The sequence below is a fragment of the Lipophrys pholis genome (assembly GCF_963383615.2).
Source record: "Lipophrys pholis genome assembly, chromosome: 11".
NCBI classification, from domain to species: Eukaryota; Metazoa; Chordata; class Actinopteri; order Blenniiformes; family Blenniidae; genus Lipophrys; species Lipophrys pholis.
In genome coordinates, this window is record NC_137631.1 from 29,038,695 (window position 1) to 29,053,694 (window position 15,000).

The following is a 15,000-nucleotide window of genomic DNA, read 5'->3' on the forward strand; positions in this document are numbered from 1 at the left end:
GCCTGGGGACAGGGGTAAGTCAGAGGACAGGGGACGGGCCTGTGGACAGGGGTTTGACAGAGGTCAGGGGCGGGGCAGCGCCTGGGGCGGGTCAGAGGAGGGGGCGGGGCCTGGGGACATGGGCGGGTCAGAGGTCAGACCGTGGTCTCCTGGTCGTCTCTCTGGATTATCTGCAGGTGCTGGACGCTCTGCAGGTACTCGGCCAGCTCCTGGTCCTCCGCCCTCTCCGCCCGCTGTCCTGGCGTCTCGCCCTGAAACACACAAACCACACCAACTGAGGAGGCGCTTCCTGTTTAGTTCCTGTTTACTTCCTGTTTGCAGCACAAGCAACTGAGAGAAAAGTTCCATCAAAGGACCACAAAGAATGGACAGATGAATTAAGAGAGGGATGAACGGATGGATGGATGGATGGATGGATGGATGGATGGATGAAGAGATGAATAGATGAATAGATGAATGAAAAGTTTCCTCTCTGCACTGAGTTGGGTTTTAAATCTGATCGACACATGGAGTCTTTTCATTGGCTGCAGACGAGGGAAAAAAACTGATTATAGGCTCCTTCCTGTTACCAGGGGCGTCACCATGGCAACGGTGAGCGGCAGCCATTGTGCGAGGCCGGAGGATCCCGCAGAGCTTCGTTCCTCAGTGACACACAACATTAATCACTTTATACAAGTGGGTCAGATAGTGAGGAGGTCCATTCAAAGTACACACACACACACAAAAATACACACACACTCACACACACACACACACACACACACACACACACACACACATAGAAATACAGTCACACATAAAAACACACACACACACACCTGTCCCTCACAGATCTACAGAGTGAACTTCTTACCTGCAGGTCTGTGGTGATGAGCGACGCCCCCGCCTCCACCAGGAAGTGACAGATGCTCCTGCGGCAGCCAGCGGCGGCCTGATGGAGCGCCGTCCCTCCGCTGAAACCAGAGTGACAAGTTACCGCCAGTCAACAGAGGGTGGCGAGTCCGGAGGTCAAAGGTCAGAGGGTGGACTTACGTCTCGTCCTCTGTGACGTCCAGGTAAGACGTGGGCACTGAAACAACACGGCACGATGAGACACACTGGACAGCAACACTGTCTCTTACATTTCTGTATTTCCTCATTCCTTCTGTTTACAAAACAACGGTACTCGGAGTCACTGAAAACTGAACTTTTTGAAAACTCTCGGGCTCCGTCGTGGTGTAAACGGGGTAAAATCCACCGTTTCAGAACCTGTGCTCCTGATCGCCACCGCCGTAATAACTCCTTGTTGTGCACATGCTCAGTAGATACCAGCACCAACTAGTGGCCCAACATGAAAACTACATTGTCTCTGAAACCAAAACGTGAAATCGATTCCTCGTCACTCGGAGGCCTGCGACTTCACGGCTCTCACCGTGTCGGATGAGGTATTTGACGACGTCCTTGGATCCGACCTTGGCGGCGTGGTGCAGCAGCGTGCAGCCCGAGGCGTCACTGTGCAGGATGTCTGCCCCCTGCTGGTGGAGCTCCGCCAGCTGAAACAACAACAACAACAACAACAACAACAACAATGCGTGTTCAGGAAGCTTCACTAAACTTTGACACACAAAAAGATCAGGTCACTGCTGCAGACTCACCCTGCTCACATCCTCCGCCAAGACGCAGGAAACCAGCTCTGCACACACACACACACACACACACACACACACACACACACACACACACACACACACACACACACACACACACACACACACACACACACACACACACACGCACATTAGAAGCAGAACCCCTGGTGGACACACTCTGACCTGCGGGGAGTTGTGGTGCTTTACCTCTGTCAAGCTCCGACGTGGCCGTGGACGATCTGTGGACGAGAGACGGACAGAAAAAGTTAAGACGGCGAGTGGACCGGCACTTTTCTCGACTTCAGAGCCTGAAGTTGAAGTTTTTATTTCTCAGTTGACCTGCTTCAGATAAACCTGCAGGTTCTTCCTGTGTGCACTCCAAACCAACCACCTCAACTCCTGCTCCTGTGTGTGTTTCCTGCCTGAATAATTAGGCCCCGCCCACACGAGGACGCCGTTTCATGTAACCATGGTTACTTTTTGATCGTCCACACGACGCAGCGTTTTAGGAGCAAGAAAACTGTTTCAGGGTTCTGTCTGATGTGATAGTCTGAGGAGGAGGAGGAGGAGGAGGAGGGCGAGGAGGAGGGCGAGGAAGAGGAGGTGGAGGAGGAAGAGGAGGAGGAGGAGGGGGTGGAGGAGGAAGAGAAGGAGGAGGTGGAGGAGGAAGAGGAGGTGGAGGAGTATGAGTATGAGTATGAGGAGGAGGAGGAGGAGGAGGAGGAGCAGCATACCGTTGTGAGGGTCGGAGGTCAGGCAGTGCGGAGTTTGAGCGACGCACACTCAGACAGGCTGCTCTCCTTCAGGTCGCACACATGAAACAGGCCAACACACAGCGGACAGAAATCACACAAACAACCAGACGACTATGTGATGGAGACAAACGAAGCATCAGTCGATGACGCTGAACTCTCAATGAAGCTGATTCTTCTAGACCTGTGACCTCAACCCTGTGTGTGTGTGTGTGTGTGTGTGTGTGTGTGTGTGTGTGTGTGTGTGTGTGTGTGTGTGTGTGTGTGTGTGTGTGTGTGTGTGTGTGTGTGTGTGTGTGTGTGTGTGTGTGTGTGTGTGTGTGTGTGTGTGTGTCACTACCTGCAGAGGGTGCTCTTTGAGGAGCTCTGGGACAAAGCGTCAGCCACAGAGCTGTCACTCGAAATTCTCTTCCTGTCAAAGTCTCGCAACCTGAAACACACACACACACACACACACACACACACACACACACACACACACACACACACACACACACACACACACCAATTAAAACCAGGCCACTGCAACTTATAGAGCAAGCAACAGTTCAGAACTAACAGATCATCAACTTCCGCAAACTGACAAACCAAGAGAAGAACCGACCAACCAACCAACTGACCGACTAGTCAACCAATCAACCAACTGACAAACCGAACGACTAGTCAACCAGGCAACCAATTGACCAACGGTCCAACCAGGCAACCAACTGATCAACCGACCAACCAGGCAACCAACTGACCAACCGACCAACCAGGCAACCAACTGACTGACTAGTTAACCAACCAACCAACCAACCAACCAACCAACCAACCGACCAAGCAGGCAACCAACTGACCAACCCATCAACCAACCGACCAGCCAATCAACCAACTGACCAACCAGGCAACCAACTGACCAACCCGTCAACCAACTGACCAACCAATCAACCAACCGACCAACCAGGCAACCAACTGACCGACCGACTGGCCGACCTCTCACCTAGGGGCGGTGGAGGAGGAGGAGGGGGAGGACAGGAAGGAGTACTGCCTCTGCTGGTCCAAGTGCTCCTCTGAGTCCACCAGGTCGGGCATGCCGGTGGAGGTTCCCACCGTCTCCTTGACGACCAGCTCCGGGTCCAGGATGTAGAGCTCCTCCTGAGAGATCTCCGTCACGTAGTTCAGGTGCTCCTGGACAGAAAGCCAGAGGCCGGATCAGGTGCAGACTGATCCTGTTAGAAACATGTTGGGCTTTGGGGGTTTGGGGGTTTGGTACCTGAGCTCGGTCGATCCTGTAGAACCGATCTGCCGTGGTACCTGGGGAGGAGAAGAGGTCCAGGTTGAGGCTGTAGGTGAGTTCAGGGAGAAAACCAGTATTGGGGGGACTTACAGTCCAGGAAGCACCACTTGGTGGAGAGTTTCTGGGAGGACAGACACTCGGTGAAGCCGTCCTGAAACAGAGTCCACATGTGAGTCCCGAGTCCTGACGAGCACCGAGGCTCAGCAGGTCCAGTACAGAACCAGAACCTCCTCCGGCTCAGTTGGTCTGTTCAGTCTGTCGTTTTACAGAATGTCCTCTAGAGGGCAGTCTGGAGACCAGCGGTCCTTCATACTTCTACTGTGGTGTGACTGCGGTGTGGGAGTGGTCTTTTTTCTGTGTAGCTCCGCCCCCCTCCCAACCCGCTGCGGGTCCTTCCTGTTCTCCACTGAGCTACACAGCGAGCAGCAGGAGGTTTTCGGTAACCGTAGAAACAGATCCCCTGTTTCAGCTTCCTCTTGTCCGCCTGACGTGAGACGTTACTGATGGTCACTGACCTCTGACCCCAACCCTGCACTGAGCGCTGCATGGTCTACCTGCTCCAGGTTGTCGTGCAGACGCTCGATGAGCAGCCGGCACGTCTCCAGGTCACTGTCTCCGGCAACCGTGATGACTCCGAGGGGCGTGGCTGCAGAACAAACACACAAACACACAAACGCATCACCACGTCACCACGTCACCACGTCACCACGTCACAGTCCCAACTTTCAAACTTTACTCAACAAACCAGTTTCTGTGGTTTTTCTTTCATTTGTCATGAGATCAGTTCAGATCGCTGGAAACATTCAGGCTCTACAAGCTTCTGTTTGATCTGAACTGGCTACGGTCCATTTTGTTTAGCTGCTAACATTTAGCATTAGCAGTCACCTTTAGGGGGCTATCTGGCTAAATGATGCTAATGCTAACAGTTTCACACACATCAAGGTGTACCAACTTCGTATCTTGATGATGCTAATGCTGGCTGATTCTAAAGATCCCAAATGCTAATGATAACCATTTGGCACACATTATGACGTAACGAGCTAAATGTGCTAAACTTGATCAACTTCTGTTAGAATTCTGTATCTAGATGATGCTAAAGCTAACTGATACTAATGCTACCTGATGCTCATGCGAATGGTTTCACACACATCAGGATGTAACGAGCTAATCATGCCAACTTGTTACTGATGCTAATGCTACCTGTAGCTAACGCTACTTGATGCTAAGGATACCTGATACTAAGACTACTTGGCTACGATAACCAGAGGTGTGGCGACATTTCCCTGTCAATCAATCTGCCTTTAGCAAATCAAAACCACCCCTGAAACCTCACCAGCTGTGATTGGCTGATGGGAAGGAGAGGGGCGGGGCCCGAGCCACAGAAGACGTTAACTTATGGGAGGGTTAGGGAGTACGTAAGAGTCACATGACCCGGAAGTGATGTTGGACTCACAGGCCTCCTTCAGCTGATCCTGGTCGTAGTGCAGCGCCTCGTAGGCCGCCATGCTGATCCGGTTCACTCTGATCTGCAGCTGCTCGGGAACCGGCTGCTGACTGCAGCACACACACACACACACACACACACACACACACACACACACACACAGTGAGCGGGGGCAGACGGAGGAGGTGGCGGTGGCGGGGGGCGTGGCCTCACTCATTGAGGTGGGGCATGGAGACCCTCCTCTTGGTCTTCTGCACCATGTTGGCCTGGTTCCTCAGACTGATGCTGATGACAGACGGCGCCAGGCGGCACGGCTCGCCGTCCACCTGCATGGGGATGGACTTGTAGGTGGTGAGCGTCACTTCTCTGCACTGGTGGAGCCGCTCGCCGTGACCCCCCACCTGCAGTGTCGCCTGGACGACCGGGAAAATAAACAACAACAACAAGCTAGATGATCGATACAACAACAAGAACAACAAGCTATATGGTCGAAACAACAACAATACGAACCACAACAATATAAAATCCACAACAACCACACAAAGAACAGGTCTGTGGTGGTCTGAGGTGGTCTGTGGGCGTCTGATCTTGGTGGACTAGCTCAGGACTCACCAGAGACGTCATGGTGAAGCCAATGACCTCGATGCAGCCGTCATCATGACGCTGAGGCTCAAAGTCCTGGTGCTCGCCAGGGTGACCCCACGGGACGGTGCCGGCGCAGTACCTGCAGGAACCAGAAGGAGACGGTGTGATGTAGTCCGGATTCAACTCAAAGACCTGGTCGGACTCCAGCTCATACCTCGGGATGTTGAGGAACAGCAGGCACTGCAGCTTCAGGTCCTGGACTTTGGCTGTGAGGTCCGTCCCGTCGCACTGAGGAACCAACAAACCGGACCAGAACTAAACACCACAACTTAAACACCAGAACTAAAACACCAGAACTTATAACCAGAATTTACACACCAGAACTTAATCCCCAGAATTGACACACCAGAACCAAACCTCAACCAGCACCTGGTATTTAACTGAAGAACATGGAAGATTCAGCTGCAGAACAACTATTTCTCAGAGGAAACAAATCTTAGTTTTTAACAAATCCTGAAACTTTGATCCAACATGAAGAACCAAGTGAACAGCTCTTCACCTAGACCTGCTCTGACCTGCTCCGACAGGTCCCTGACCCTCTGACCTGCTCCGACAGGCCCCTGACGCTCTGACCTACTGGACTTGTTGTTGGGAACGTTACTTCGGGTCAAAATGCTTCAGAAACAACCAATAAAAGTGCAGAAAGTCGTCTGGTGACGAGGCGGCGGCCATGTTGGTAATCTTTAGTGTAACGACAGCGTTACTCACCACCACTCTGATGTGTTTGGCGAGATCTTTGGAGCTCCCACTGAGGAAGTCTGAGAAGGCCGTCTGCAACACACACACACACACACACACACACACACACACACACACACACACACACACACACACACACACACACACACACACACACACACACACACACACACACACACACACACACAGAGTTAGCAAGTCTCTCTGGGATCCCCGGGAACTGCTGGAGGCGGCGGTGACGACACTCACCCCTGCATAGAACATCTTGTTCCTGAAGCGGCTGTTGAACTTCTCGGGGTTCGCCTCTGGAACAAGAAACCGGGCAACTCAGAGAAATGTGACCATGACAACAACAGCAACAATAATGGAAACAACAACGGCAACATTGACAGCACCAACAACAGTGTTGACGACAGCAACAACAACAATAATGACAAATATGATGGACGCAACAACAACAATGTCAATGGCAGCAATAACAATGTCAAAAACGTTGATGACAACAGCAACGATGACAATTGCAATGTCAATAAAAGCAGCAACAGCAATGACCGCAACAAGAACAACAACAACAATGATGCCAACAACAATGTCAACAGGGACAACAAGAACAGCTCTAACAACAGCAGCAACAACGGCATCAACAGCGTCAGTGACAACAGCAACAACAACAATGGCAGCAACAATGTCACTGACGACGGCAACAACAATGACGATGGCAACTACAACAATGACAACGGCAACAACAGCAACAACAACAACAACAACATTGATGGCAACAAGAACACCAACAACAATGTTGCCAACAGCAAAAACGCCAACAATGACAGCAACAAGTGTTAACAACAACAACAACAGTGTCAAAAACAATGGCAGCAATAATGTCACTGACAATGCCAACAACAGCAGCAGGAAGCTGCGACACGGTCTGTCTGACTTCCTGTCTCCAGCTGAGGAGTGTAATGGATTCTGATTGGTTGATACAGATTCCGGCTGAGGAGTCTGTAGCGGAACCAGCCTCCACTTTCTGTGCTTCACAACTTCTCCATGAATGTGAATCAGTGAATGAAAGTGTGATTAGCATTAGCATTAGCATTAGCGGTTTCGTCCTGCTGCTGCCCGCCGTGCGGCGCTCTCACCTCTGGATTCGTGGAAGCCCAGCGTGACGTGAGCGTCGAAGCCCAGGCTGAAGTAGTTGTTGAAGACGTCGATGGGGAGCTGAGGAGGAGACGGGGGTCAGACCAGAGGACCAGGATCTGTGGCTTCAGTCCATCTCCAGAATGCTCACCTTGTCGGTCTGGTGCTCGTCCTGGTCCTCGGGCCGGGCCTCCGGGTTGGCCTCCACATTGAGGTTCCAGCGGTCCAGCTGCACGATGTTTCCGTCCTCCACGTGAGACAGGATCTTGGTGATGGGCTCGTCGGTGTAACCCTGAGGACAAGTTACAGATAGACTGATCAGGACCAGGACCAAGACCAGGACCACCTTCTCGGGTCTGAGCTCAGATCATAACCCGAGTTCCAAATGATCAACTCAGTTCTTTCAGCGTAAAGTGTGAAGCAGGTTCTTCCTCCTCGGTGGACTCACCCCGCCCCAGTTCAGGGTCCTGGCCAAGTCGTTCCCGGTCCCCAGAGGGAGGATGGCCACGGGAGGCTGAGGGCGGAGCTTCAGCTGGTCCAGGACCGACAGGATCCAGCCCACCTGTGGAGGGTTGAACCAATCAGAGAGCTGCTCTGGGGTCAGGGGCCAAAACAGGAAGTATTCCATCGTCATGTAAACAAAACTTTCTGGAAACACTCGGGGTCTTCTCTGACAGTCACTGTAACAACAATCCAACGTGGTACTTTTATTTTGACAGTCACCATAATAACAATCCAACTTAGTGGTCTGTCCACTAAAATGTTCTCCCAGTGTTAATGTTTAGAGCTCTTTGTTCTCTGCTGTGTGTGTGGCTTCATTACTAAAACTAACAACAGCACCATCTAGTGGACCAACATGAAAACTGCATGTTTTTCAGAACGTGATTTAAACGGGGCCTCAGAGTGTGAAGGGTGAGACTCACTGTGCCGTCTCCTCCACAGGCCAGGATCCTCAGATTGGGAACCTTGGAGTACAACTCCAACCTACACACACACACACACACAAGGGGTTCAGGGGCAGTTCGGAGTACCGGGGGCAGTAGAGGTCTCCTGGGGGTCACCGTCTCACCCTTCAGCCGGTCCTCCTCTGCTGAGGTCAAAGACCTGCCGGGGGTTCAGGTACCACATGAAGGACTGGATGATCTTTGCTCCCTGGAGACAAACACAGCGGTCAGAGTGCCGAGGGGGAACATGCAAACAGCCTGGGGTCTGTGTGTTGTGAGGGAACAGTGCAAACCGCTGCTCCACCGCACCGTCCAGACGGCTCAACACCAACCTGGTTCCCTCCACTCTTCGGGTTCACGAACACCAACAGGGGCTTCATGAGCTGGGAGGGGAGGGGCCTGACCAGGAAGGGCCGCCAACGCTCCTGCTGCTGACACACACACACACACACACACACACACACACACACACACACACACACACACACACACACACACACACACACTGCAGGTGGTTGTGTTTCCGGGTGTTGTGTGTGTTTGTGTGTTCATGTCGTCACCTCAGATCCTTTCTTACTCGACCTGCTGCTCTTCAACGACGTCCTCTTCTTTTTTTTACTTGACTTCAGAGATGTCTGCAGAAAACACCCAGTGAATGCTTCTGGTGTGTGTGTGTGTGTGTGTGTGTGTGTGTGTGTGTGTGTGTGTGTGTGTGTGTGTGTGTGTGTGTGTGTGTGTGTGTGTGTGTGTGTGTGTGTGTGTGTGTGTGTGTGTATATACCTGTGGCCGCCGCACCCTGAGGATCCATGTCGGTGGGACGATGACGGCGGCGTGGGCCCCCAGAGAGCAGCTCTCCTCGATGTGCTGCAGCATGAAACACGTCACCTTGTTGTGGTACTGGAACAGAAACCGTCAGCGGGCGGGGTGAGTAATCTGATTACTGTCTCACCAACGACTGAGTCGCACCTCCTCATGATGTCCAAGCAAAAGCAACAGGTGTGAGATGGAGGGTGAGGAGTGAGAGCATGAACTCACCGCCTGTTTGCACCAGGAGCAGCTGATGGCCACGATCTCTCTGCTGTGGAAGGAGAACTTCTGCTGGAAGCCCTGTGGAGGTCAAAGGTCAAAGGTCCAAGGAGACTTTATTGGTACCTGTAGGTGGATGAGACAGGAAACCGTGGGACGATGGAGACTGACCTTCCCACACTGACGACACCTGCCGGTCTGCCTCCGCCGGTGGACCCAGTGATGCCTCACCATGATGGACTGGAAAACAGAGGGGGGAAGGGGGGATGGAGAGAGAGGGAGAGAGAGAGAGAGGAGGCTGAGGTCTCCATCACTTCTCCAGGATCAGTGTGATGACCTGCAGGTACCAACCTCTCTAACTGCTCGAGATCCCGGTTCCCTGAACGAAGGCTTGCACCTGAAATTAATCTGATAGAGAAGAACGTGAGGAGGAGGAGCAGCAGGAGGAGCAGGAGGAGGAAGAGGAGGAGGAGGAGGAGGAGGAGGAGGAGGAGGAGGAGGAGGAGGAGGAGGAAGACTGGGTGCCGTTACCTTCTCCAGTTGCTCCATACACATGTTGTGCACAGAGATCTTGCAGGCGGCACATTTCTTCCTCACCACCGACTTTTGCTGCAACACGACACAGAAACATGAAAACTCCTCTGTTCATGTCCAACCTCCGGGTGGCGCCATCACAGTACTGAGAACGAACGGTGGTGACCTCCTCCTCCTCCTCCAGGCCACTGGGGGGCGATGTCACTCACCTGAGATTTAGCCACGCAGTATTGTTCTCCCACGTAGCAGAAGTCTCCGGAGCCACTGGTCTCGAACCAAATGTGATCTCCAAATGGAGCGTTTTCCTGCTCATCCACAGAGAGAGAGAGAGAGTGTGTGTGTGTGTGTGTGTGTGTGTGTGTGTGTGTGTGTGTGTGTGTGTGTGTGTGTACGTTTACAACCTGTCAGTATTGAAAACCCACAGAAACGTGATTTTTCAGAATAAAAGTTCTCACTCACTTCTCTTGACATGCTTGTAAACAGCCTTGTCATCGACATATTTGAAATAAAGTTACAATAATTAAAGCAGACTCGACACTTAAAATAAATCCTGAATATAATCTGAATTCATGGCATGTGAGCTTTGACTTTATATCGAATTCTAGATCCTCGATTTGTCTTCAATGTACTTAAATCACAGTTTATAAAAACTCTTATTAGTTTATCTTCCACTCAGGATTTCCTCTCGGAGGTACAGTGGAGACAGAAGGCATGCTTGGAATCTTCCAGAGGACAAACTACTCTTGTCTCTCCGTCTCACTCAGCATAAAGTTCTGCTGGTTGAGGAACCGAATCAGAGGGAACCAGGAGACTCACGGTCCAGTCCACCGAGCTGCTTGGTTCCTGCAGAGCACCGCCGGCCCCCGACCCCGGAGCCCCGGTCTGCGGAGCGCCCGACTTGGCGATGGCTTTCCTGGGGACAGGGGAGGAAGGAGGACGCTTGAGGATGGCGGAGGTCACTGGTCATGTTTCATCGCTCAGTCGCACTGTTGCCCAGTCACCCAGTTTCCCAGTCGCCCAGTCCCTCAGTCGCCCTGTTGCCCAGTCGCTCAGTTGCCCAGTCGCTCAGTTGCCCTGTCGCCCAGTCCCTCAGTCGCCCTGTTGCCCAGTTGCCCCGTTGCCCAGTTGCTCAGTTGCCCCTGTCGCCCAGTTTCCCAGTCGCTCAGTTGCTTAGTCGCCCTGTCACCCAATCAACCAGTCACCCTGTTGCCGAGTTGCCCAATTGCCTAGTCACCCAATTGCTCTGTCACCCAGTCACCCTGCTGCCCAGTCGCCCAGTTGCCCAATCACCCCGTCGCCCAGTCACCCTGTTGGCGAGTCGCCCAGTTGCTGTGTCGCCCAGTCACCCTGTTGCCCAGTCGCCCAGTTGCCCAATCACCCTGTCGCCCAGTCACCCTGTTGGCGAGTCGCCCAGTTGCTGTGTCGCCCAGTTGCTGTGTCGCCCAGTTGCGGTGTTGCCCAGTTGCTGTGTCGCCCTGCTGTGCAGACTCATTTTATTTACAGTACAGTTCCCAATAGACCCAGTAGAGTTCCACCCTCGGGGTGTTTATTGGAGCAGCACAGCAGGGAGCCTCAGCCTTCATTCAGACTTTATATTGGTTCAGTTATGAGCTTTTAAATGAGTATTTCTCTTCCATAACATATTTGGTGTTTGGTTCCTTCAATATCAACTGGTCCTACAGCTTATCACACGTCACAATGTAGTATAAGTAGTCCACAATGTAGTATTTAGTAGTCCACAATCAAGTATTTAGTAGTCCACAATGTAGTATAAGTAGTCCACAATGTAGTATTTAGTAGTCCACAATGTAGTATAAGTAGTCCACAATGTAGTATAAGTAGTCCACAATGTAGTATTTAGTAGTCCACAATGTAGTATTTAGTAGTCCACAATCAAGTATTTAGTAGTCCACAATGTAGTATTTCAGGTCTATTATCAGTAGATTTTTCCACAGGAGTGGAACCCCATTAGTGAGGTTCGTTGTTTCTTTGAGCTCCACATCTTTGGAAACGGCCGGTGCTCTTCTATTGGGAAATATACGGTACCTATATTTGAGTGTTTACAAAGATATTGATGATTTTTGTCCTGCAGTGACACCAGCTGCTGGTTAGGGGGCGCTCTGTCCCTAAACACACACACACACACACACACACACACACACACACACACACACACACACACACACACACACACACACACACACACACACACAGAGCTAATGAGAATCAGCTCTCAGCACTTCATCTCTTATTCATATGACACACAGTTGACATGCTGCAGGGTGTGTGTGACCTCTGGGTGGGTGGGGGTGGGCGTGGGGGGGACCACCACCCACCCCTGGTACTTCAGACTTCCTATAAATTATTTCAACTTGTTTGCATTTGTCAGATATTTTCTACTTCTACTTAATTTTTAAGTACATTAATGAATTAAAGTAGAGGTTTTAGAACTGCAGCGTTCTGATGGTGAAGAAGATTCAAGTTTCACAACAGGAAAGTGAAGGTCCACAGATGTTCTCCAGATGTTCTCCAGATGTTCTCCAGACAGCAGCAGCAGGAGAAGAGGAGCTCAGATTCTGTCGACACTTTGATTTACTTTTATTCCTGCTAAGACGTCCGGGTGATGAACTGAGGAGGTGAAACGTAAAGCCTGAACACACTGAGTGGGACTACCTACAGCAGGAAGGCGCTCCAGCTCTCCAGCCGGGAGTCGTAGCAGCGGACCCCCCCCAGCGGGCTGCGGACCCCCAGTGGGCTGCGGACCCCCCCCAGTGGGCTGAGGGCCCCGGGGCCCCTGCAGCAGGCCGGCTGGTGGAGGTAGTAGCCGGAGCTCCTGCGGCTGGGCAGCGGCAGGCCCCGCCCCGGCCACGGGCTCCCGGCCTTGGAGACGGTGGAGATCCTCCTCCTCTTCCTCTGGACGGAGGCGCGGCGGAGCGGCGCCGCCTCGCCGGATGCCAGCTGCGAGGAGTTCCTGCGGAGGCAGCGGGGGGCCCTGAACCGGGTGGGAGGGGGTGCTGCGGCCTTCCTGCTCTTCCTCTTCACCTCCTGCATTGAGGAGGATGACGGCGTGGAGGCCGGGGACCAGGAGGCCTCCTCCTCCTCCTCAGCTGGATGCTCCGCCTCCGACCGCTCGCTGCCCTCTGATTGGCTGTCGTACGAATTGCCGCTGTCGTCATCTCCGTCGGAGTGGAGGCTGCTGGAACTGGAGAAGATCCTCCTGTTGGCGCCCATCCTCACCTCCACCTGGTGCTCCCCGGCAGAAAGCCCCGCCCCCACGCCGCCTTCCTCCTCCTCCTCCTCCTCTTCCTCCTCCGCCATCTGGATGAGGCTGGCGAGCAACATGGAGGGGCCCAGCAGGTGGGTGTCGATGGTGCGCAACTTCCCCACCTTCCTGCGACACACGGCGAACCTCGGGTTGAGGCTGGGCATGGTGGTGCTGGAGCGCCGGCGCACGTGCCCCGCCCACCTGCTGTGACGCTGGGCCTTGGCCAGGCGGCCGCTGGTCGCACTCAGCGCTGGCGCCCCCTGCAGCTGGAGGCTGGAGCGGCGGCGCTGGGTCAGCGTGGAAGAGGGAAGCCCCGCGTTGGAGCGGCGCCGGGCCTTGCTGGTGGGCACGGCAACGCTGGGCCTCCGCTGGCGGCACGCCTTGGCGTCCATGTTTGCCTGCAGGGCAGAGTCCTTCCTCTTAAAGTGACGGCGGAAAAACGTGTCCATGACGGCGGCGGAGACGTGGAGACGCTCCTCTGAGGCTGTTGGAGAAAAGCTGTTAGCCTGGAGGTGAAGGAGGAACGACTGAAGGACGGAGGTGAAGGAGGAACAAGGAGGAACAAGGAGGAGCAGGACTGACTAACCTCTTCTCAGACCAAAACACAAAATCCAACTAATTAGTCTGAAAGAAACTTTGATCGTTTTTCAGTTTGATTCAGAAGTTGAAGCAGATTTTCTGGTTCCACAGATAAAATCGCTGTCGACTGAACGTCTGAAGTGTCGGGAATCTCACCAGCAACCACACCACAGAGAAGTTGGTTCATTTCTAAAGAAAGAGAAACGGCCTGATGTGACCCAGCAGGGGTCCTGCAGCCCCATGTAACCCTTTACTAACTAGTTAACTAACAACCTCCACATTTCACGTCAAAGACAACGTCACACAGTAACTGAACACGTCTGACGACTCCAGATGTTTTACAGCAAATCACCTTCACAGCAACTCATTCTAGAAATGGGTCTTCCCGAGGTTTCTGATACAGAACAAATTGTCAATAACATAATTAATAACTATCTTTGATCATTATTCAACCATTATCAATAGCCAAAATACCAAAACCCAACATAACTAGTACCACTAATCCTTATGAGGTCAGGAACCCCTACAGAACGTCGACGTGAAGATTATTTGTTCACTGAGTTTTTATCTGAAGTGTTCAAGTGAAAGTGAATGAAGAGCTTCACTTTGTCTCTTTAATTATGGAGGAAGTGTTGGGGTCTGCCTGCAGGGGGCAGCAGTGTGTCCTCACTGTCACACAACAACAACATGACAACAGGAAGTCCTCACTGTCACATAACAACAAAATAAGACGACAGGAAGTCCTCACTGTCACACAACAACAAAATAAGACGACAGGAAGTCCTCACTGTCACATAACAACAAAATAAGACGACAGGAAGTCCTCACTGTCACACAACAACAAAATAAGATGACAGGAAGTCCTCACTGTCACATAACAACAAAATAAGACGACAGGAAGTCCTCACTGTCACACAACAACAAAATAAGATGACAGGAAGTCCTCACTGTCACACAACAACAAAATAAGATGACAAGAAGTCCTCACTGTCACACAACATCAACATGTCAACAGGAAGTCCTCACTGTCACACAACAACAACATGTCAACAGGAAGTCCTCACTGTCACA

At 52.3% G+C, this 15,000-nt stretch overlaps 1 protein-coding gene across 3 annotated transcripts in view; it reads right to left on the minus strand.

Moving 5' to 3' along the window:
- Window positions 1–13,799, minus strand: part of dgkzb (diacylglycerol kinase, zeta b) — a gene marked incomplete at its 5' end in the record, with an annotated part of 14,511 nt that extends 712 nt beyond the window's left edge. Inside the window, 33 exons of one of the 3 annotated variants that reach the window (XM_080475158.1) lie at window positions 1–251; window positions 854–953; window positions 1,033–1,069; window positions 1,412–1,532; window positions 1,635–1,672; window positions 1,836–1,867; window positions 2,363–2,428; window positions 2,721–2,810; window positions 3,360–3,547; window positions 3,633–3,673; window positions 3,747–3,807; window positions 4,211–4,302; window positions 5,110–5,210; window positions 5,314–5,513; window positions 5,713–5,824; window positions 5,900–5,973; window positions 6,454–6,516; window positions 6,694–6,749; window positions 7,584–7,662; window positions 7,733–7,873; window positions 8,030–8,143; window positions 8,505–8,565; window positions 8,651–8,733; window positions 8,858–8,953; window positions 9,086–9,160; window positions 9,306–9,422; window positions 9,561–9,632; window positions 9,723–9,791; window positions 9,903–9,959; window positions 10,083–10,160; window positions 10,295–10,390; window positions 10,902–10,998; window positions 12,763–13,799. The exon at window positions 1–251 is cut by the window's left edge and continues 712 nt beyond it. In XM_080475158.1, the coding sequence (XP_080331284.1) occupies window positions 135–251; window positions 854–953; window positions 1,033–1,069; window positions 1,412–1,532; window positions 1,635–1,672; window positions 1,836–1,867; window positions 2,363–2,428; window positions 2,721–2,810; window positions 3,360–3,547; window positions 3,633–3,673; window positions 3,747–3,807; window positions 4,211–4,302; window positions 5,110–5,210; window positions 5,314–5,513; window positions 5,713–5,824; window positions 5,900–5,973; window positions 6,454–6,516; window positions 6,694–6,749; window positions 7,584–7,662; window positions 7,733–7,873; window positions 8,030–8,143; window positions 8,505–8,565; window positions 8,651–8,733; window positions 8,858–8,953; window positions 9,086–9,160; window positions 9,306–9,422; window positions 9,561–9,632; window positions 9,723–9,791; window positions 9,903–9,959; window positions 10,083–10,160; window positions 10,295–10,390; window positions 10,902–10,998; window positions 12,763–13,799 (3,861 nt within the window). In that variant the 3' untranslated portion in view covers window positions 1–134. Of the gene's footprint in view, window positions 252–853; window positions 954–1,032; window positions 1,070–1,411; window positions 1,533–1,634; window positions 1,673–1,835; window positions 1,868–2,362; window positions 2,429–2,720; window positions 2,811–3,359; window positions 3,548–3,632; window positions 3,674–3,746; window positions 3,808–4,210; window positions 4,303–5,109; window positions 5,211–5,313; window positions 5,514–5,712; window positions 5,825–5,899; window positions 5,974–6,453; window positions 6,517–6,693; window positions 6,750–7,583; window positions 7,663–7,732; window positions 7,874–8,029; window positions 8,171–8,504; window positions 8,566–8,650; window positions 8,734–8,857; window positions 8,954–9,085; window positions 9,161–9,305; window positions 9,423–9,560; window positions 9,633–9,722; window positions 9,792–9,902; window positions 10,161–10,294; window positions 10,391–10,901; window positions 10,999–12,762 lie in introns of all 3 variants that reach the window. The other 2 variants (XM_080475157.1, XM_080475156.1) reach the window with 2 other exon arrangements.
- Between the last annotated feature and the right edge of the window lie 1,201 nt (window positions 13,800–15,000).